We start from the raw sequence: 21,004 nt of genomic DNA, 5'->3' as shown, positions 1-21,004 counted from the left end.
GACCTTCTCTATTTTATCTTGGATCCAGCATCTTGACTCGACAATGGATGTGGGTTCAGAGTAATTGAACTTTTTTTTTTTGTCATTCTTCTCTCTATCGGTTGATTGTTGTAAATGAGTTGCAGTTATTGATCTAATCAGGATGAAACTTCATGTTTCTTCAAGTTCAGTGGGCCTGATAAAAAAGTTCTTAACGGGCTGCATCTGACCACCAGGCCATAGTTTGCCCATGCCTGGTTTAGCCGTTAAAATAGCAGCAATTCCATGAACCATACAGTGTTTTAGGAGAGGAGACACTCACAGTTTTATTTGGCTTCCTCTCTCTGTTCCCTTGAGTTTGAGTTTTGAGTCACATTCAGTCACACACACAATAAATAACATGTTCACATTTTCAACACAAACAGTCATTTTATGACTCACTATTATATCATTTCTTTGAGCTCGGCAAACCCGATTAGAAGTCTTTACGGGCCGCATATGGTCCCCGGGCCATAGGTTGCCCTTGCATGGTCTAGACAAACGAGACGCTAAATCACAAAGGATTGTGGGCAATCTCCACGTTAAGACCAATGAAACTTTGTCAAGTGCAGCGATGGCTGAGCCCTTGCAACCCTTCTTTCCCATCTGCTCCCCTCCAGGCCTCAGGTGTTGGTTTTACTGAAATTGGATGAGGACGCCCACGTCAAGTCTCCTCGCCTGCTGACGTTTGCCAGCCAGCTGAAGGCGGGGAAGGGCCTGACCATCGTCGGCACCGTCGTCCCTGGGAACTTCCTCCAGAGCTACGGAGAGGCGCTTGCTGCCGAGCAGGTGGGGAACGGCGACCTCGAAAACGCTTGTGTTGTAGTCAAGACGGCACCAACTGGGACCAAGCATTATCAAGACTAGAGAGTATCGAGATGGGGACCAGACCAAGACGAGACCATGACTTTATATATCATAGAAAAATAACTGAAAACAGAAACAAATGACCAAGACCAATCTCCAGTACTAAAACACTGTTTTTCAAATGAAATGGAAGACATGTTTGAGTGCTAGCTCTTCTTCTCTTCTCTAACCTCTGTTAGACTCTGAAGCACCTGATGGAGAAGGAGCGAGTGAAGGGCTTCTGTCAGTGTATCGTGGCCCAGAAGCCACGTGAGGGCATCAGTCACATGATTCAGTCCAGCGGCCTGGGAGGAATGACACCCAACACGGTGGTGATGGGCTGGCCTCACGCCTGGAGGCAGAGCGAGGACCCCCAGTCATGGAAAACCTTCATTAGTGAGTCTTTAACCCAGGGGTGGGAAAACTTTTTGACTGGTGGGACACAGTGGGTTGTAAAATACGACAATTTTTAATATTTTTTTATTTTAGAGTGTTCCTATCTATTTTCTTCCACTACAACAATGCACATCTCCTTTTAATTTCCTTTTTGGCCTTTGGTACCTTCAACATACAGGCATCTCTTCAATGATTCCTTGAGTCCACCACATGGTACAGTGCCACTCTTCTTTTTGTAGACACGGTGCGAGTGACCACAGCCGCCCACCTGGCCCTGCTGGTGCCCAAAAACATCTCCCTCTTCCCCAGCAACAGTGAGCCCTGCGCGGAGGGCTACATCGACGTGTGGTGGATCGTCCACGATGGTGGGATGCTGATGCTGCTACCCTTCTTGTTGCGTCAGCACAAGGTACCGGCATTCTTTTTTTCCTGAGCTCAGTTCTAATGTCGCCACCGCACTGCGTCGACCTGAGCGCTGTGCTTCTCCTCAGGTGTGGCGTAAGTGTGGCATGCGCATCTTCACAGTTGCACAGATGGAGGACAACTCCATCCAGATGAAAAAGGACCTGGCGACTTTCCTCTATCACCTGCGCATCGAAGCTGAGGTGGAAGTGGTTGAGATGGTACGGCCCTCACGCTGCTTCACCACCAGAGGACTTTAAAGGTCCAGTGTGTAATATTTGGAGATTTTGAAGAAGAAACAGTGACATCAAGTGGTTACGTCTTAGATTTGCAGCCTCTTCCTCTGACCCGCCCCCTTCTGACCATGCCAGTGAGCTACGGTGGCCTGCACACCCAAACCTGGATACCTCATCCACCTTCTTCTTTGGTTTATTTGAAGCGTTCACCCTAAATACAAAATGTGCTCAAAATCATAAATCAGGCCGACTATTACTCACTGGACCTTTCACTCATGTTAGTTAAATTGTACATCAAAATGAAGTTAAGGGATATGGTTTAGCGCAGGGATGTCAAACTCAAAAACACAGTGGTGCCAAAATGTAAAACCTGAAAACCTTCGTCTGGATAGAACAGTGAACCAGTTCACATGGACTCCAAACACATTTTCAAGCTTCAACCTGAATATGCAACAGGCAAAGCTTAATACTATATAATAAATAACTTCACATTGCACACATGCAAAATCTGATTTAAATGTCAACAGTAACCTTTTTCCACGGGCTAATAATACATCTAGAAAAAAACAACGATAAACCAATGAAGTCGTAATAATACCCAGCACAGCATTCTGGGATTTGTAGTATTAGCGGTACATGTGCTGTGTGATACCTGTGGGCCGGCTCGAGCAGTGATTTCCTATCGCCTCGCAGGTCAAATATGATTACACTGCTGGCTAAATTTGGCCCACGGACCAGAGCTTGACACCTATGGTTTAGCGCGTTCATGCTCCCAGACCGGCACCATTGATCCTATTAATCCTTTATCTACCACTTTACTGAGTTTGGAATCATCATATTTTCCTTTGAATGCAATAACCACTGTCTGCCATTGTTTTCTGTTTGTTTCCAAAGCATGACAGCGATATCAGCGCGTACACTTACGAAAGGACCCTCATGATGGAGCAGAGGTCTCAGATGCTGCGACAGATGCGGCTGTCTAAGTCAGACCGGGAGCGAGAGGTAAGTTGGAAAGTGGCTAAACTTAGCACATGGCACCTCAGGACCTCGGTAGCGCCTCTCATCAGCTCCACTCAGTGGCTGCATTCATGTGTGGCGCTGTGGTTCACCAGCAGCAGCAGCACCGGCAGCGACTGGAGCCATGAATTAGTACAGAGCTGAATCCAAGAAGAGCCATGACTCAGCCATTTGTGCACTGTTCCTGTCTGATGTGTTTGTGATTGTCGTGCGTCACTTCAGGGAAAACTCCGTAGCAGCAGCAGCAGCAGTAGGCAGGAGGCAGGTGGAGCCACAAGGTTTCAGGTGAGGGCAGTGGTCATGGACAGCTCTGGCTCTCAATGCAATGTTGCTGAGTTCCAGATATACACACAGTTGAGTGTGTGTGGGATATTCAGAACGTTAAGATCATTTTTTTGAGATTTATATTTAATCATTTTAATGGTCTTGCGATTACAATTACGTTGAATTTCATAAATGTAGTTCAAAATTTTGAGAGAAATATGATGAAAGTCAGTGGTGTTTGTGCAATTTCTCTTAAATTAAAGAGGATAATTTAAGAAATGTCAAGGAAGTACACCACCTGAAGCAACAGCCCCTCATCCTAAATCTGTCTTGGTCAAAACAGAGTATTTTTGTTTAATTATAAGTGGAGATATTAGATTTTGTGTGAAGTCTTAAAGATTACTGGCGCTAACTGCAGGCAGATTATGAACACGTACAGCATGGTTAGTTAGTTAGTTGAGTTCATAACATGTAACATGGTGTCAATAGCAGCAGGCCTTCATCTTCCATTAAAGTTCACGTCATCTCTTTTCCTGTCAATGGGCTTCTCAGAGAGTACGCTGGAGTTTTGATGATGTAAGTTTGCTGGCCTCAGTAGAAAACCATCAAGTGTTCTGTGAAGACAGTAGTGATAGAGAATAGCTAGTGAATCCTTCAGAAAAGGACCTGGACTTTTTTTTTTTTTTTCAGGGATCCTGTAATTCTGATCTGAATCATGATAAGGAAGTGCTTCAAACGAGATGATGTGGGGAACCATCATTTTGTGACAATCTTAACTACTGGTAATTACTCAGAAAATTGGGAGTATGAGAGCAAAATAAAACAATACATTTTTTTCTTTTTAAGATCATATCCACGCCTCAGTATTTTAAAGGTTCCATTTTATTACCATTTTAAGACCTATATTTTAATCCCAAAACTCCAGTCTGGCAGCTCCACATTATTAAATATTAAAAAGCTCTTCACATCTCGAGAAAAACTACATCTGCCTGTCAGTTTGCAGCCTCATGTAAAATTGCTGGGTTTTAACTTCCTGCTTAAACTGACATTTTGTTGGACTTTCCCCCGTGTTTGGTAGAAGACACGCATCACAAACGGGTTTTGCCTTTTTTTTCCCCCCTACAGTTGCCATTGTGCCATGATTACCAATTTTACTTACAGTGACACCTGTCAAGGTTCAGTTCCATTCAGGTGACAAACAGATAATTTGGCTGCCATGAAAATGGAACCACAGGAATGTTCTTTGCGCATACAAACAAAGAACCTGTTAGATGATTAAAGTCCATTGCATTCTTTATCTGAAGGATTCAGGTACTTTAAGAACAAAGTCATTTGCACTGATCAGGGTCAAATGCTCCATTACTTTCTCAAAGTTCTGCTGACTTTGAGACGGCTTAGAACAGAATTTCCTCCCTGTTGTTTTCCCCCCTTACACATTTCTTTCTAAATGAATGTTAGTTGCTAGTCAGCTGTGGAGATGAAGCTCCTCCCCCACCCCCAGCCCCAGCCCCTAGCAAACCAACCATTCCCTCGCTTAGAATAGACGTGGCTCCACTTTTCTCTCCAGAGTTAGGGTGAACGTTGTGTCGCTCTGTAGGTGTATCTCTCCCTCAGGGACAGAAGCACCGGTGCCCACAGCTCAGTCACCTGCAGAGAGAACAGACAGGTAAAAGCTTGGCCACGGGAGCGGTAAGGTGAACAAAGATTAAAAAACAAACAAACAGATCAACGGCCAGCAACACTCAAGTGTCCATCTTAAAAAGATCTGTATCAATCAATCAATCAACTTTTATTTGTACAACGCTAAATCACAACCAAAGGCGTCTCAAAGCGCTTCGTACGATGAGGGGAAAACAGACTGGGCCTCCAGAGCAGCAGGGGGCGACAGTGGCCAGGGGAAGAAAAAAAAAAAACTCCCCTGTGGGAAGAAACCAAAAGCAGATCCAGACTCCAGGGGGCGCTCATCTGCTTTGACTGGTTGGGGTGAAAAGGAAATAAAGTGTCAGTCCATAAACTATCAAAGATATTACAAAATAACAATCACAACCATTTTCACCTCTTTGTTTTTCAGCTCGGCTTTAGTGAATCAACGTCACGCAATTAAGTTACTTAGAAAGAACTCTGTAGAAGACCTCGGCTCTCTTCTAAAAATATCAATATCAATCAATCAACTTTTATTTGGACGGTGATAAATCACAACCAAAGACGTCTCAAAGCGCTTCGTACAATCAGAGGAAAAACCAACTGGGCCCTCAGAGCAGCAGGGGGCGACAGTGGCCAGGGAACGAAAACTGCCATGTAGGAAGAAACCTTGTGCAGATCCACACTCTAGGGGGCGTTCATCTCCTTATGAGCAGTTGGAGGTGAAAAGGAAATACAAAAAAAAAAAAAAAATGTAGAGCGATAGAGGTAGCGACAGAAATCGAGCCAGAGTGGCAGACAAGCCAGCGTGAATTGCAGGGTGAACAACAAAGCTCTCGTAAATTTAAACACTGCCAGTCAAAAGTCTGGACACACCTTCTCATGCAATGTTTTTTTTTATTTATTTATTTTTTATCTTTACAACTTTCTATACTGCAGATAGATACTGAAGACATCAGATATATGAACAAGATATATGCAATTATGCAGCAAAGAAAAACTCGTTCAATAACTAAATATGCTTTTTATGAAAGGTGAATATTTAGAAGAATTGAAATATAAAATGTGTTTGAGTTATTTGACACTTTTATTGTTTCCTCCATAATTCCACGTGTGTTCATACGTAGTTTTGATGCCTTCAGTGACAAACTACAATGTCAATAGTCACGAGAATGAAAGAAAATACATAAAATTCAGAGGGTGTGCCCAAACTTTTGACTGGTAGTGTAGATGTAGATGTGTATAACTGAATAATTTAAAAATAGAAATAAATGTAATACAACAAGCATGCACACTGTGGGAAGACCTGTTGGAAATGCTTGCGCTTGGTCCGAGATGCCTGTCAGTGAGACTGATCAACATCTAGAAGATGGACACTCCAGTGTTGCTAGCCGCTTTTCTTTTTTTTTTTAATCGCATTGATTGGGCCTTGCACCTCTTTAGTTCTTAGCTTTTGTGAGAGTGTGTGTTGCTATCTATTTTTTTGAAGGTGAACAAAAAAAAAACAGAACAGAGAGGGTTTGCATCCAAAAAATAAAAACTGCCTACAAACAAGGATTTTGTATTTATTTATTTTTTTGTTTGTTTTTCCATGTTCCAAACAAGGCCCAGCTGGTCAAAGACCGCAACTCAATGCTGCGGCTCACCAGCATCGGATCGGACGACGACGACGACACGGACGGAGGAGAGCGAGAGAGGTCGGTGGGCGGTGGTGGCGGAGGAGGCGGCGGCGGTGGCATCGGCGGCAGCGGCGGCGGCGGCGGTGGTGGCGGCGGCGGCGGCAGCTCCGAGCACCATCGACGGGTCCAGATGACCTGGACCAAAGAGAGGACGGCGCAGTACCGGGCCGCACACTCTGGCTGCTCCACCCCCGAGGGCTTTCGAGACATGCTCAGCATGAGGCCGTGAGTTGTGAGGAGCAGCTGCTGCTCTGTGGTGCCGCTCGTCCAGCAGCTCGTCAACAGCCTTGTTCTCCCCTCCAGTGACCACTCCAACGTCAGGCGGATGCACACGGCTGTCAAGCTCAACGAGGTCATCGTCAACAAGTCCCACGAGGCCCGACTGGTGTTGCTCAATATGCCCGGACCGCCCAGGAACCCCGATGGAGACGAGAACTGTATCCTTAACTGTGACTGTCGGCACCTTTTCAAGGTCCAGGGTAGTTTTATTGGCTGCGTTTCCATGACAGTTCTTTGCAAAATGAAAGCGATATTTGTAAAATTTCGACAAAGTGCAATTGCGATTTGCAGGTGTTTCCATTGAATGGTGTGAGGCGCATGAGCCGTTGCTACTGATCATCTTCCGACAGTCGTGCACAATGATCCATACAGAGTCAGAATTTATCCAAAAGTGAGCATACAGCATATGAGCATATTTGCAAATGGGCCGTGTTTGTGAGTTCAAACCTCAGCTGAGGCAGATAGTACCGAACATTCAGATGTTAAACATCCCCTGATCTGACATCATGCTGTGTACGATGCTACGATCCAGGCTGCTTTGTTGAGAGCCAAACACTCTATCTTAAACTACAGAACCCCCTGGTTCTTGTTTCTTGCAAAGAATTTTCTCTTCATTGTCATTTTACTTCTTTCTTGCAGCAACGCTACTCTTGACAAGAGCCTATTGTTCATGATTCCCAGTTCTTCATCTTGTGTCTTATTTTACATTGTTGGAGAAAAGCTTAACCTGCCGCCCAGATATGGAGTTCCTGGAGGTTCTAACGGAAGGGTTGGAGCGCGTCCTTTTGGTTCGAGGTGGCGGAAGTGAGGTCATCACCATATACTCCTGATAGGACAAGGGTGTCAAAAAGAGAGAGAGGGGGATCACACAGAAGTGAAGGACAGGGAGGAGGAGGAAGAGGAGGAGGAGGAGGAGGAGGATGATCTTGGCGCTCCGAGGGACACGTGCCCAAAAAGAGAGACTGTTATTGGCTGCAGCCTCAGTCCCAACACCCCTCACCCCCACCCCCCTACGCTTTTACATTTATTCCTACACTCATCCGTCACGACAAGGATTCCCATTCAGATCTGCCAACTCAATGCCACAAACAAGACAAAACAATAAGGACAAAAGTAAAATCCTGTGTGTGCATGTGCGTGTTTGCATGTGAAGTCATCCACCAGAAGGGGGTTTGGTGTCAGAAAGGGGCCAATGTATTCGTGGTTGCTTGGTTGCTTGGAGGACCAGCAAATAAAGAGAAAAATAATCAGACTGAGTGCATAAGGCTATGAAGTCCTTTCACCAGTGAGACTCAGGGTTGATTTTTTTTGTTGTTGTGCATTAACAGAATGTATTTTGGAAGCTGGTATTGATGCTATGAGAACGGACTAAATGTGTCCTGAACTACTTCTTTTTTTTTTTTTTTGTTTAATGTTCTTTCATTTTGCCCTTGAAGTTATGGTTGGTAAATTGATTCTGAAGTCACATTCAAGTTGGAGAGGAAGGAGTGCGTCAGAGAGCGTTAACGGTTTTTGAGTTTTAAATATGCAAAATGTTTCATTTGTTTTTTTTTTCTATAAGGACTTGTTGAAATCTGCTACAGAAATGATGGAGGTTTATTTAACTATCAGTGATACTTTCTTTTCTTTTTCTTTTTTTTTTTACCTCAGAGGTTGTTTTATGAAGTGAAGTTCAAAGTTTCACAGGTTTGTTTTTGATTCTTTTGTGTATATCTGAATGGTTGTTTTCATCATTGCCTCCATGATGTTTATTTTTTACAGAAATGACGAGTTGAGAGGCAAATTGATGGTTAATTCTGGAATAAAACGACAAACGATTTACATGCTCTCCAATACAATACGTATACCAAACCATATCACTTTTACAGTCCTAAAGTGTGAGATTTTGTTCAGAATAATTGGTTCAGATTTCCATTATTTGAGTCAAAACGTTATACATATTCACCACTTGAAAGACACGAGGTAGTGGCATAAGTGAAAAGTATTTGGTGCTTGACTTTCTATGGTCAGAATCAATACAAGACAACCAAGTCAGGCTGATATGATTTATTTTTAGAGGGGGAAATTAAGTTGAATCTTATTTTATTTCATCATCTAAAATTATGGTTAAAAATATGTTGAAACCTGTTTGTTTTATCTATGTTATTAAAAAAAAAAAGATCAAATGATTTACAGTTATCAGGATACACATATCAATTTCTGCAAAGTAGTAGGACAACAGTTCTCAGCAGAAGTGGAACAGAAATAACTGTCTTTCTTCAATAAGAGGCGGAGTCTGTTTTCATCACTGCAGTCAGGACTTTGTGGTGTCCAGTGAGATCCCAGGGGAGCCAAATTTAAATCTAGTAACCAGGCTGTGAAGCACTCCTATCATTACTTGACCCAGGCCCGTATTGGACTGCATAGAAGTTGTCATTTTTTTGGGTGTGTTTGAGTAAATTATTGCAGCAGAATGTGTGACAAACGCCACGTGGAAGGTTTCTTTTTGTAGACTATTGAAAGGGAATCATTTTGAAATATGCTGTTGTTGACACACTGGACCAGGGTGGAGAGGACCACTGCGCTGCATGCTTTCACATTGTCACACGGATCCAAGTTTGTGGATGCACCTGCATATGCAACGTATGACTGTGTAATACGTTGACTTTTCACTCCAGCTGTTGTGTGCACTGTCTGTTGGCTTGAATCCTAAAACTGCAACACCATCTTACAATACATCCAAACCTGCAGCGTGTTTGCGTGTGAGTATGTATGTATGTATGTATGTATGTATGAACACTTGCAGCATTACTAAGGAGCATAAGCAAGAGGTGTTGTTCCACTCTTAACGCTTTTGTTCTTTCTTTTATAAACAGTGTTTTCTTGTAGAAATTCTTTGAACATTATTCCCAAAGTTGTTTTGTTTGGTTGTATATAAAGATGAATAAAACCCACGTTTTATCTTTTTTTAATTATGTAATTATAAAATGCAATTGTTTAAAAATGCTGGAAAAATATGGGGATAAATAAAGAAATTTTGATTAAAGCCGAATGGCGTTTTTGTTTTCAATATTACGCATCAAAGATGGGGGGGCGGTAAAGGAATTTTAAAGAATAGGAGTGCAGTAAAATAAGCATTACATTTAGACAGTTTTTTTGTAAGTCTCAATGGAAGAACATACAGAACATGAACAGACATACATAGAAATTTTTACGTCAAGAAATTTTTTTTGTCTTAAATCGCAACATAAGCATGAAAAAAACAAAAAAACAAACCAACAATCAAAAAACAATTCGCCGAAATGTCTAATTATCAAGGCGAAGGCAACTCGCAATTGGATTTTGACGAATTTTATTCTGAAGTACTCACGTCCTTGTTTCGACGTCCTGACGTCATTTCCTCTGACACACTATCCGGAAGTCGGCGATATTTCAGGAAATCAATTCTGGGCGAAGTTCATTTGAAAAAGTGGATAAGAAAAACAAAAAATAATCAGATTTCGGGGTGAGCATGGAGGTAAGAGTAGTTAGTATTAGACCCTTTACACAATAAAAGAATCAACTTTGCCTTCAAACTTGATCAACAGACGCTCTTTGGTTGTCAAACACACACCGACGATATCGCTACGAATAAATCACCTGACTCATTCATCGATCCCTATGTTACATCGATTGATTTAAACCCTCATTTTCTTCCCCTTTACTAGATTCCTAAACCAAATACACCTGGGATTGAGTCATGTTAATCTCCCTCCATACCAGGTGTTCACGCTAATTGATAGTGTTCAAAGGTAACGTTCCTCCTGTAACTGTAACCCTTTGATGAGAAGCTAAAGTCTTCTCATGTATCGTAATTTGATATTTTCAGCGGTTCATTGGCTTGACCGTCAAACTGTTGTAAGCTTCAATTGGACTAAACCACTGGGAAGATGAGGAGGTGACTACTATAGGCTGCCAAGCAAACATAAAAGCTAAATTTGCCTACTTTTAAACTTTAAAGCTGTGCAGATAGAACGTTCTGCCATTTTCGCTAGCTGTCAATTTCAGTTGAAATTATATATTTTTTTTAAAGCCACACCACTCAAGCAAAGTAGCCTCGTATTATCCTGGTTGGTTTAACCCTCCCATAGACCCATGGACATGGCTTGTGGCTTCCGGTCATGGCTTTCAAAATAAAGTAGACGTACAAACTAAACTTCATTTTAAAAAAAAAAAAAAAAAAAAAAACAACAAAAAAACTATCTAGTTTTTTTTTTTTCGTGCATTGATGTGTCAGTCATAATCTTAGCACCTGTTCTGTCACGATAATGGTGTGCTGTGAGTAGTGTTTGTAAAGACCCAGTGTGTAAGAGTCGTAGCGTCTTAAGACAGCACGTTTGCAAAGGTATTTTTTTACATGCCCAAAATCTGTGATTTTAGGGTATATTCAGAGAACGTTCAGTAAGTCCACATTTTGTCCTACTGTAGATAAGTGGTGCCGTCTTCAAACAAGCGTACCTGTTCTTGAAGTAAAAGTAAAGACCCACTCTTGTTAAATGCAAAAATGGCATTTACATTCCCATGTCTGTATAATTTAAAACAGATTCTGTTTTATTTTATGCATGTTACAAATTGTATAGATAAGTGATTTACGTTCCATGTCGTTTCACCATAACTGTTTGAGCTCCCAAATTGACAATGTACCACAAAATACAATTGCACAAATATCTGCGAGGGACTTTTATTTTGAAATTGCTCCACGTATCCGGCGCTGTGAGCACGAGTAGCTCGACTCGCTCGCTATAGCCAGCCTTGATCCATGACTCGGGAATCGACTGGGCTTCCTGGACCCAGCCAATACGAAGTAAAAACGGGATTCGGTTAGCCTTTCTCCGCTGTCAGACCTTAAAAATCCCTCTCAGGCGACAATTATTGTCTGGTTAAAAACGGATATTACTACGCGTCCTCTAGCCGAAGCTGTTTGTATTAATGTCCGGTACGTGGTCCCACAGACCGACCATATGCCGGGGTGTTGAATTCGAGGAGCTCCTGCACAGCCTTTTTGCACCAGAAGGCAGCTAAAGCTAAAACCGTGTTAGGACAGGTCAGCAATACGAACCCCCGGCCGGTATCAACCACGTTACATCGACCACGAAGCCACTGGGTTATTTTTGTCACGGTCGTCTGCGTAGACATGCCGCCTCTCAGCCCGTGAGGGTTAGGCGAACGTTTTTGTATTGATTGACGACTGTCAGTGGTAGCGACCACAAAAGAAACAAGGTTATCCCAGGCTAGAGCTAGACTCGGCTCGGCTCGGTCACCCACCGGCGCCGCTCACACATGTTCGACCGTGGGCTACAGCGAGAAGAAGAGGACGGGCATTTTTTTTTTTTTCCTCCTCGCTTATTCGCACAGTGTGCTGAATTGAAATCGGCTTTCTGGTAACACATGAGGCCACGTTGAAAAGATGGACCTGAATTTTTATTCAGATTTAACGGACGGCACAGGGCAGCATGACGACGATCCAGAGTTTCTGGATCCGCAGTCTTTCAATGGATTTGACTCGGACAACAAGGTGACTTTACACAGCGCTTTGCTGTTTGACTTGCCTTACACACGGACGCCTGTAAATGCATCTTGCTGTTATCACCACGTTGGTTTTGCTCGTCTACTGTAGCTTGACAGGCTTGCTGTATCTGTTCCAAGTGGCTCCATCACAGTGCGCTTCGAATGACAACGTACTGTACATATTGAAAGAAACCTGTTCTTGAGTAATGACCAAAAACTTGTGCACCTTCTCCTTTCAGTTTCCCGGAGGCAGTGACAACTACCTGACAATTTCCGGTTCCAGCCACCCATTCCTGTCCTCCTCAGAAGTAGGCCTTTACATTTTCACTTTACGTGGCAATTGAATTCTCCAGCGGTTTCTCTGTTTAGGGCCACCAATCTTGCTGTTGAAGTCAGTCAGTGATGCTTTCAGAGGTGTTGGTAGTGTTCATGCTATTTACGTATTAAAATAGATGAGCGTTCAACAATAAAATTGTCACATTTATCACTTACACAATGAGATGCATTTTATTTTATTGCACATAAGTGTTGTTGTCCTCATCCAGGTCATACAACTGTTACGATGTCATGAGGAGTTTTTTCTAAAAGAGAACCCAGATGATTTCCAGTCTCCGGTGGAGCAGACGTCCCCGTTTAACCCTCAATGTCCCACAGAAGTGTTCAGTTTCAGCTTCTGAACTGATGGTTTGGTGGACCTTCTCTTGTACATGTTCAGTGAGGGACCCCCCCCTGGCCACCACCACCCTTAAGAGATATCAGTGCCTGTTGTTACATTATGAGGACTGATTCCCAAAGCTGTTTGTTTTTGTTTTGCTCACACATCTAAAAAAAAAAAAAGTGAGGCAAACACACAAGTTAAAGGATGACAGGCTAGAGGCGTTCTTCTGAAACACTGTAAAGTGACTTTTCCAGAACATGGGACCTTCGAGAATTCCTTGAAACATGAAAGGGAAGAAGAAAAAAAAAAGATTTCTTTCGTTGAATTCTATTAAGCTGTGGCATAGAACATTCATACACTTTTATGCAAAAGAAAATCTTTAAACCGGAAACATTTACTGACGGGTTCAAGATAACTTCTGATCGCCTGTGTTTTCAGAACAAACTTTTTAGTTGACGTTTTTTTTTTTTTTAGCCGTCTGGTTGAGAGTTGAGAGTAGCTGAGAGTTGAATTGTGTACGGGCATCATGGCAAGTTGTGTAATAAATGCAGCTTAAATACGTCTTTGGCATTTGTTAAGTTGATGTGTGTGTTTCTGATTTGATGCTGCAATGATAACGTGCAAGGTTTGCACTAAGAGACCTTTGTTTTCTTCTTTTGTTAATCATGCTTCCTTCACTGCCATTACCTCATATCAATATGTTTTTGCTTTCACAAGTATGACCTATGACCTATGTATTCCCCTTCAACTTACACTTACTGACATGCTCACATTTTTTAGTGTCCCACTAAACCCATTGACCTCTTCAGCCTCGCTGGATCGACTGGTGGAGTATGAACCATTTATAAACCCTTTATATTTCTCGCAATGACTAAAGCACAAATCAAAAATGACCATTGGCCTGTAATCTGCATTAAAATGACATAGAATATCTTGTTGTCAAATGTTGAAATATCAAAGTTGCCCTGTTATTAGAGTAAGGATTTGGACTCTTAGTTCAAGGACGTCTCTTGAAGATCTGTGATGTTGCTTTAACTGGGCTGCTTCTGTTTCTTTCTGGCCACGAGGAACTCAACACGCCGCTCGTGTGTTTGCTGGATGACTTAAAAGCTCTGCCACACTAAATGGATGATCACCCTCATAATGAACGCTCTTACAATAACCATTTATTTTATGAGATAAATTGTTGCTTTTAATTTATAATAATTATTTTTATTTTTCATGATTAATTATAATTTATTGCAGGCATGTACTTGTCAAAATGACTGCACTGAAAAGGTCTCAATATCAATTCACAATGCAAATATACAATGCATTTTTTTTTAATTTTTTTTTTTAAGTTTGCATTTTTGGTCACATGATCACATGAAAGCTTAGCACGCCATGACGTAAAAAGATCTTCACATTTCCCATTTTTTTATTATTATTATTTTTTTTTTAGAGAAATTCATTGTTTCCCTCTTTCTATCATTTCTCTCTCCATCCCTCCTTCGCTGCGTCTGTTTGGCTCACACCCTCCTGCCGTCTTCTCCTCCCTCTGTGCTCTGCAGACATTCCACACTCCAAGCCTCGGCGATGAGGAGTTCGAGATCCCGCCCATCTCTCTGGATCCAGACACGGCCCTCACAGTCTCCGATGTGGTCTCCCATTTTGGCGAGCTGTCCGACCCCGGCCCCCCCAACAGCGTCGGCGTGCCGGGCAACGCCGTGGTGGAAGGAGACGACCCCTCCTTCGCCTCCACGTTTGTCAGCGCCTCCTCCCAGGGCCTGGAGCACCTGAGTCTGGGCGTCATCTCCCAGTCAGGAGGCAGCGCTCTGCTGGGATCCTCACTGGGAATGGTGAGCAATGCAAAAGCTTTGAGCGGCTGCATTTTTCTCCTTAAGGTCCTTGCACACCGGCAGTGAATTTCCACGGATCGAAAATGCGGCTGTTGTATTTTTTCGCTCTTGTGTCCAATTTTGCGTAGACGAAAAGGCCAACGGCTCTGACCGATCAAAATGACGTTGGCATGTTGATGACGTCGCATCAAAACTCTCCCGGCTGCATCGGCCCTAGTTCACATTCATTCATCATGACCGAGAGGTTTTTCATTTGTTGTCTCCCTCTGCAAATGTGGAGCCAAGTTGACACAGCAGTCCTTCAAATTGTCACATGCACATTCAAAAGTACTGGCAAAATTTCACTGGGTCAGATTTGAGCTCCTGGATCGTGAACTCGCCCACCTCCTCTCTCAAGAACAATATTGGGTGTAGCCAAAGACTTCTATTCTTTTTTGTTTTCTTTTTGTTCGAAGACAAAGACAGTTTCAAAAAAGAAACACCAATGAGAGTTGCCGTCGCTGGAATGGGAGATGAATTTGAAGCTAATGGAAGTGTTCTGAATGTCCACGAGAAGCCGTCTGGAAGCCCACAGACATCGACCACCAGCCCCTCAAAGACAGAAAGATCACTGGAGACGTTTGATGAGTGATGATAACTCGCATTGGTGGTTCTTTCTGAAACTCCCTCCTAAATTGTCTTTGCACTTTAGCTGCGTTTTTATTACTTCCATTAGTATTTCAGAATGTGCTCCGCGAGCCACTTTTGGGTCGCCACCCACCAGTTGAGATAAAACCCACCTATAGTTTTTTAATTTGCTCACCAAACTTCTCCCCCTCGCCTTCTCCGTGTCATCGCAGGACCTCGGTCATCCAATCAGCTCCCAGTTCAGCAGCTCGTCCCCGGTGACCATCGACGTCCCTCTGAGCGACATGAGCCAGGGTCTGCTGGGCTCCAACCAGCTGACCACCATCGACCACTCGGAGCTGAGCGCTCAGCTGGGCCTGGGCCTGGGCGGCGGCAACATCCTGCAGCGGTCTCAGTCGCCCGAGAACCCGCTGTCAGCCACGGCGTCGCCCACCAGCTCGCTCCAGGACGACGACATGGACGACTTCAGAAGGGTGAGCAACACTGAGAACGTCTTCTTTTCAAGCATCTCCATATGTTGGGTTTAGGGCTGTGCGATTAATCGATTTTAAATATTTAAGTCGTAACAATTTTCCTCTTTCATGCTTCCGGGTTTGGCACCTCTTGGGTACCGTAGTCCTCCTCCCCCCTCGAGAAGCTGTTGACTGGCTTCCTATGTTTACTGGCATCTGCACTAGCTAGCCACAGCAGGTGTTAAAACCAAGAAGTGATTCTGTTTGCTGCCCTCACCACTCACCTGCTAAATTATTTTTCTGAAGTCACATACAACACGCACTTGTCCCGTTTTTGTAGCATGTTTTAACTAAAAAGAAAAAGAAATCGAAATTGAAAATCGAGTTTTTAGAGAAAATAAATTGGGATTTTATTTTTGACCAAAATCGCCCAGCCCTAGTTGGGTTTTGTTGTTTTATTAGTCAACTACACTACACTACACTAACGTATTTGAAGGGTTGCTGGTTTGAGTCCTGGCCCTAACTGTCCTTGAGCAAGACACTGAACCTGAGAGCAGCTCTATTAAAGGAGGCAGTTTTATTCCTCTCAGAAGCTACTGGCAGGTTTGTTGACTCATGAAATGTAAAAATGTTATCTCGTCTCTTCTGCTTTCTCCCCCCGACGGACCCACAGAGCGTCCTGGTGGAATCTCCAGTCTCCCTGGCCGTGTCCCCTGGAGTCATCTCCCTGGACCCCTCCCTGTCCGAGTCGCCGCTCTCCGCACCCACATCCAGCGTCTCCGCTGCCGGAGGCCGGAAAGGAGGAGCAGGAGGAGGAGGCAAAAAGGGAAAGAAGAAAAAAGACCCCAACGAACCGCAGAAACCCGTGTCGGCGTACGCGCTCTTCTTCCGGGACACGCAGGCCGCCATCAAGGGACAAAATCCCAACGCGACGTTCGGAGAGGTTTCCAAGATTGTGGCCTCCATGTGGGACAGCCTGGGGGAGGAGCAGAAACAGGTGAGCAGAGACGAGGGCAAGTCGGCATCTGCAGTTCTTTGTTTGTTTGCCGCGACTCAGCCGGTGCGTAATCACCGTTGTCTTTCGCCGGCAGGTTTACAAGAGGAAAAATGAAGCGGCAAAGAAGGATTATTTAAAGGCGATGGCAGAGTACAGAGAAGGAAAGATCTCTCAGGTGAGACCAGCGCTGCTTTGAAAGACAGTGAAAATGTTTCACGGGTTTGACTTGGAAGGGTTGGATCTCTAAACCCTTCCTGAGCTGCTCACTGGCCAAAGGCAGAGGGGAGCTACTCGGGTTGGGATTGATCGAGTAGTTTTTTATTGGTCCACATTTTGGCTCAAGGTTTGCTCAGTCACCTTCCCTTTTCGGTCCCTTTCAGAAGTTCACAGTGCTCTTTAAAGGTACAGTGTGTAATATTTTGGAAATTTTTTTAAGAAGAAACAGCAACATCAAATGATTACATTTTAGATTGCAGTGCAAGTCTCCGCGGGGACTCCGTACTCTCCCTCTCCCGAGCTTGCCAGTGAACTACGGTGGCCTGTAAGCACCGACCTGGAGACCTCGTCCACCTTCTTCTTTGGTGGTTTACCTAAGGATGCAAGCGTTCACCCTAAATATGAAACGTGCTGTCAGGCAGCTGGATTGTCCACACCAGGCTCCCTTAGAAATATGGCAGTGCGAAAAATGGCAGCTGACTGGCAGCAAGACCCTTGATCTATGTATATTATGTCTAAGAACTGTCTAAATTCTAGACCAGCCATGGGCAAACTACGGCTCGGGGGCCATATGAGGCCAGTTAAGTTTTTTTTTAATCCGGCCTGACGAACTTGAAGAAATAATATTAATAGTCAGTAAGTCATAAAATAGCTGCATTTTATCCATTTTTTCATTTCAATAAAGAGCTGAACACCCTGGTGGGGCTTCAAAGACACTGATTGTGTTGTAATTTTACTTTGGTTAATTTTCAATAGACATTAAAGCAACATGTTTTCTACATATCCCATGATGTATTTTTTCCTCCTGTGAGGTGAGTCGCCGAAACACTGCATCCATCTGCTGCTGCTCCGGCTCCTCCGTCACATTCTACAACCCAGTGTGGCCCCAGCAGTCAAACAGTTCCTGTTGTCGAACTTCTCTAAAACTTTGATTCCTCTCCCTTCAGGTCCCAATCGAAGTCATGGACACGTCCCCGTCCCCCCCTCCTCTTCCTCCTCCTCCTCTTCCTGTGCTGCCGCTGCCCCCCGCCATGGCAGTCATGGCCACGTCGACCCCCTCCATGGTGGCCCGCTCCACCAGGTCCCACTACAACCCGGAGGAGAACACCATCACCAACATCTGCACGTCCAACATCATCATGGACCTGCCGCAGGTCACCACGCGCTCCCGGACCGGAGCCATCAAACCCCAGCCGGTGCCCCCCGCTGCCACCGCCGCCCCCCCCTCCTCCATCCCCAACCTTCCCACCGTCACCAAGATCATCATCAAACAGATCCCGCTGCCCGCCGACGCCACCTCGTCCACGCGGCAGCCGCCGCCGCTGCAGCAGATGCAGAGCACGCCGCCGCCGCCCCGGCTGCAGCAGATGGTGCACGCCCAGGCCCCCCCACCCCTCCACGCCAAGCCACGGGGAGCCGCCTCGGCGCCGCCGCCGCTGCAGATCAAGGTCGTCCCCTCGGCCCGGCAGGCCGACTCGACGCCGCAGATCATCGTGAAGCCGGGCGGCGAGACGGCCGCGACGGCGCCCCCCTTGGGTCTGACCGTGGACATGGGGCCGTCGGCCGAGGTGACCGCGGCCGAGGAAGCGGCTGAGGAAGGGGTAGGCACCGAGGGAGGCGACTCCACACCAGCTGACTCAGGCCTTTTCCGTTAGCTCACAATATAAACGGTCTGCTTGTCTCCTTCCACGTCCCAGATGGAGGTGGAGGTGAACGTGGCCCCCGTCCCGAGCGTGGCTTCCACTGAAAACTCCAGCATTTGCGTACGAGCCGGCTGCACCAACCCGGCTGTGGAGAGCAAAGACTGGGACAAGGAGTACTGTAGTAATGAGTGCGTTGCCACGCACTGCAGGTTGGTACCCAGACATGAGCGCCCGCCTTCGCGTTGTTCTTTAGGACGCACAAATTTCAAATCAAATCAAACTCTACTGGATGCTTTAAGAACATTACCAGTGTATCTGCAGTGGAGAAAGTTGTAAAGATAAAAAAAAAAAAATTGCATGAGAAGGTGTGTAATTATATTACTGTGTTTAATAATGTGCCTCTGGAGATGACCAGCTATGTTTCCTTACCGTATAGAGAGAGCAAAATCTGCATTGAATGTACTTTTGTTTGACCTCAGCCTCCCTTGTGTCCTCTTCCACAGGGATGTGTTCATGGCCTGGTGTGCCATCAGAGGGCAGAACTCCACCACAGTCTCATAGGGAAAGGAGACACCTGACCTGAGAGAAATGTTCTAGACAGGCGCACACACACACACACACACACACACAAAAGGACAACTAACAGCAGGAAATGCAAATGAACAGAGAAATCGCTGAATGAACAACAGGCTCAGGTATTGGCACGTCATGGTTTGGTTTGTCAGTTCCATGGCAATGGCAAGAAAAAGAAAGGAGAGCGTCAGTCAGTGGACCCTTTTCTGTGATTGGCACTTTGCGAGTCCTGCCGTAAATTGCTTAATCAGCGCATCAAGTCCTAAATACTGCAGAGGGAATGACTCACGAGATGGACCAACACTGAAGAAACCACTGAAGAAAAAAGACTCCACCCCCTGCGCGCCCCCCCCCCTCCTCTCCAATGCTTACAAGTACCTACCAATCATGTGTTGTGAATTTAAAATATGGACTTGTTAAGACACAGAACTTTTATATAAACTTGATGTTTTATATTGTTTTGAAATTTTAAAAAAATAATTGAAGAAAAAAAAATGAAAATCTTGAAGTTGAATTCAGATTGTTTGACAAATTCCACATAGCAAGTGTATGCTTTTCCCTTTACTGTCCTGTTAAGGAATGGCTGGTGTGAAATCTAAGAGGTAAAACAATAAGGTCAATTGGGAATGTGCAGGTGCTTTGGATGCCAGGTAAAACCAAAACATATACAAACAATGGGGAACAACTTGGCTCATGAAATGGTCTTAATCATTTAAAGTCATAAAAGGGGGATTTAGTGTTTGTTAGGTTAGGTCAAGGTTTGGTGCTCTACCAACCAAAATCCCCCGTTTGAATTTCCATTTGGAGGGAAAAGAAACACTACATTTGTATAAAGGATTTAAAGAAATTCAGATGTAAAGCGGTGCTAAAATTAAAGAGACACTTTGTGTTCTCTGGTGTCACATCTGGTGAACTACGAACTTCAAGATGTTTGCATATTTTATTCTGCGTCAATATTTGGAGTGATGCTCAGGCTCTGCGACAGAGCACAAGGAAATGAACAGAACAGCTCTCCTGGTGTCCCTGAGGTGAAATGGCAGATAACAGGTTTTCTTTTTTTTTTGTTTTGTTTTTTAAAATATGTGATTAATTTGGTCTAGAGGGCATTCCTCCTCCTCTTCCTCCTCCCAAAAAATAACAAGTCAATGGATGCAGCGATTGGTCTGGTGTATTGTAGATATCCCGGAAATGTTTGAGTACGAAAGTGGTGAAATAAAATAAGACTGTTTTATTATTATAGATTTTGATATTGCCACTGGCTTGACTTGTTCATTGCATTTTTTTTAATTTTTTTTTTAAACATTCACATTAATCTTTATAGTGATCATTCCTCCACTCCAGGGAGAAAAAAAAAATCATGCTCAAGTACATCAATCTGTCCATCCGTTCAGGTTCACACCTTGTCAATTGCTATCAAACAAAAGCAACAGAATAAGTTTGTATTTATTTGAGCGTCAGTGTTAGTTTGCAAGGGAAAACATTTGGGTAAAAGTTACAATAAACGATCAACGGCTCCTAAATTATGCAACATTTTCTGTAATAACGCTTCTGATAAAAACGAAGGCTACTTTTCACAAGCTATCGCGTTGCTTGGCTTCTTCTCGCGATGTCGACGGAGGACGTGTTTGATGACGATGGCGGGAAAAGCCACTGGTGGCGGGAAAAAGCTGCATGCCCAACATTAGGCAGGGGGCGC

The 21,004-nt window shown here is 44.3% G+C and overlaps 2 protein-coding genes and 1 long non-coding RNA gene across 10 annotated transcripts in view; 2 read left to right on the top strand and 1 right to left on the bottom strand.

Moving 5' to 3' along the window:
- Positions 1 to 9,803, top strand: part of slc12a6 (solute carrier family 12 member 6) — a 29,753-nt gene extending 19,950 nt beyond the window's left edge. For 3 of the 4 annotated variants that reach the window (XM_076027962.1, XM_076027965.1, XM_076027966.1), the window contains 9 exons: positions 639 to 807; positions 1,065 to 1,260; positions 1,500 to 1,669; positions 1,752 to 1,883; positions 2,793 to 2,900; positions 3,138 to 3,200; positions 6,426 to 6,724; positions 6,803 to 6,936; positions 7,517 to 9,803. In XM_076027962.1, the coding sequence (XP_075884077.1) occupies positions 639 to 807; positions 1,065 to 1,260; positions 1,500 to 1,669; positions 1,752 to 1,883; positions 2,793 to 2,900; positions 3,138 to 3,200; positions 6,426 to 6,724; positions 6,803 to 6,936; positions 7,517 to 7,608 (1,363 nt within the window). In that variant the 3' untranslated portion in view covers positions 7,609 to 9,803. The remainder of the gene's footprint in view (positions 1 to 638; positions 808 to 1,064; positions 1,261 to 1,499; positions 1,670 to 1,751; positions 1,884 to 2,792; positions 2,901 to 3,137; positions 3,201 to 6,425; positions 6,725 to 6,802; positions 6,937 to 7,516) is intronic. The other variant, XM_076027963.1, reaches the window with a different exon arrangement.
- LOC142889333 (uncharacterized) lies at positions 7,478 to 10,869 on the bottom strand. Of its 2 annotated transcripts, none has more exons than XR_012926831.1 (3): positions 10,326 to 10,869; positions 10,128 to 10,203; positions 7,478 to 7,604 (listed from the first exon to the last, which is right to left on the bottom strand). It is a non-coding gene; the product is annotated as an uncharacterized LOC142889333 (long non-coding RNA). The 2 variants fall into 2 exon arrangements; XR_012926832.1 differs by having other exon boundaries at positions 10,517 to 10,867.
- Positions 10,133 to 20,433, top strand: tox4b (TOX high mobility group box family member 4 b). Of its 4 annotated transcripts, none has more exons than XM_076027976.1 (10): positions 10,134 to 10,274; positions 12,544 to 12,612; positions 13,743 to 13,793; positions 14,513 to 14,800; positions 15,640 to 15,900; positions 16,553 to 16,876; positions 16,971 to 17,051; positions 18,040 to 18,693; positions 18,790 to 18,944; positions 19,239 to 20,433. In XM_076027976.1, exons 1-10 carry the CDS (start codon positions 10,269 to 10,271, stop codon positions 19,294 to 19,296), a joined length of 1,947 nt encoding a protein of 648 aa, XP_075884091.1. In that variant the 5' UTR covers positions 10,134 to 10,268; the 3' UTR covers positions 19,297 to 20,433. The 4 variants fall into 4 exon arrangements, with proteins under 4 accessions (XP_075884092.1, XP_075884091.1, XP_075884090.1 ...); XM_076027974.1 differs by lacking the exon at positions 10,134 to 10,274 and adding an exon at positions 11,248 to 12,311; XM_076027977.1 differs by lacking the exon at positions 13,743 to 13,793 and having other exon boundaries at positions 10,133 to 10,274.
- The last annotated feature ends 571 nt before the right edge of the window (positions 20,434 to 21,004 follow it).

Source organism: Nelusetta ayraudi, unplaced genomic scaffold (genome assembly GCF_046127955.1).
Source record: "Nelusetta ayraudi isolate G7.1 ecotype Tasmania unplaced genomic scaffold, CSIRO-AGI_Nayr_v1 ptg000022l, whole genome shotgun sequence".
Lineage (NCBI taxonomy): Eukaryota > Metazoa > Chordata > Actinopteri > Tetraodontiformes > Monacanthidae > Nelusetta > Nelusetta ayraudi.
Note: the sequence above shows the minus strand (reverse complement) of the source record. Positions and strands in the feature narration are given on the sequence as shown.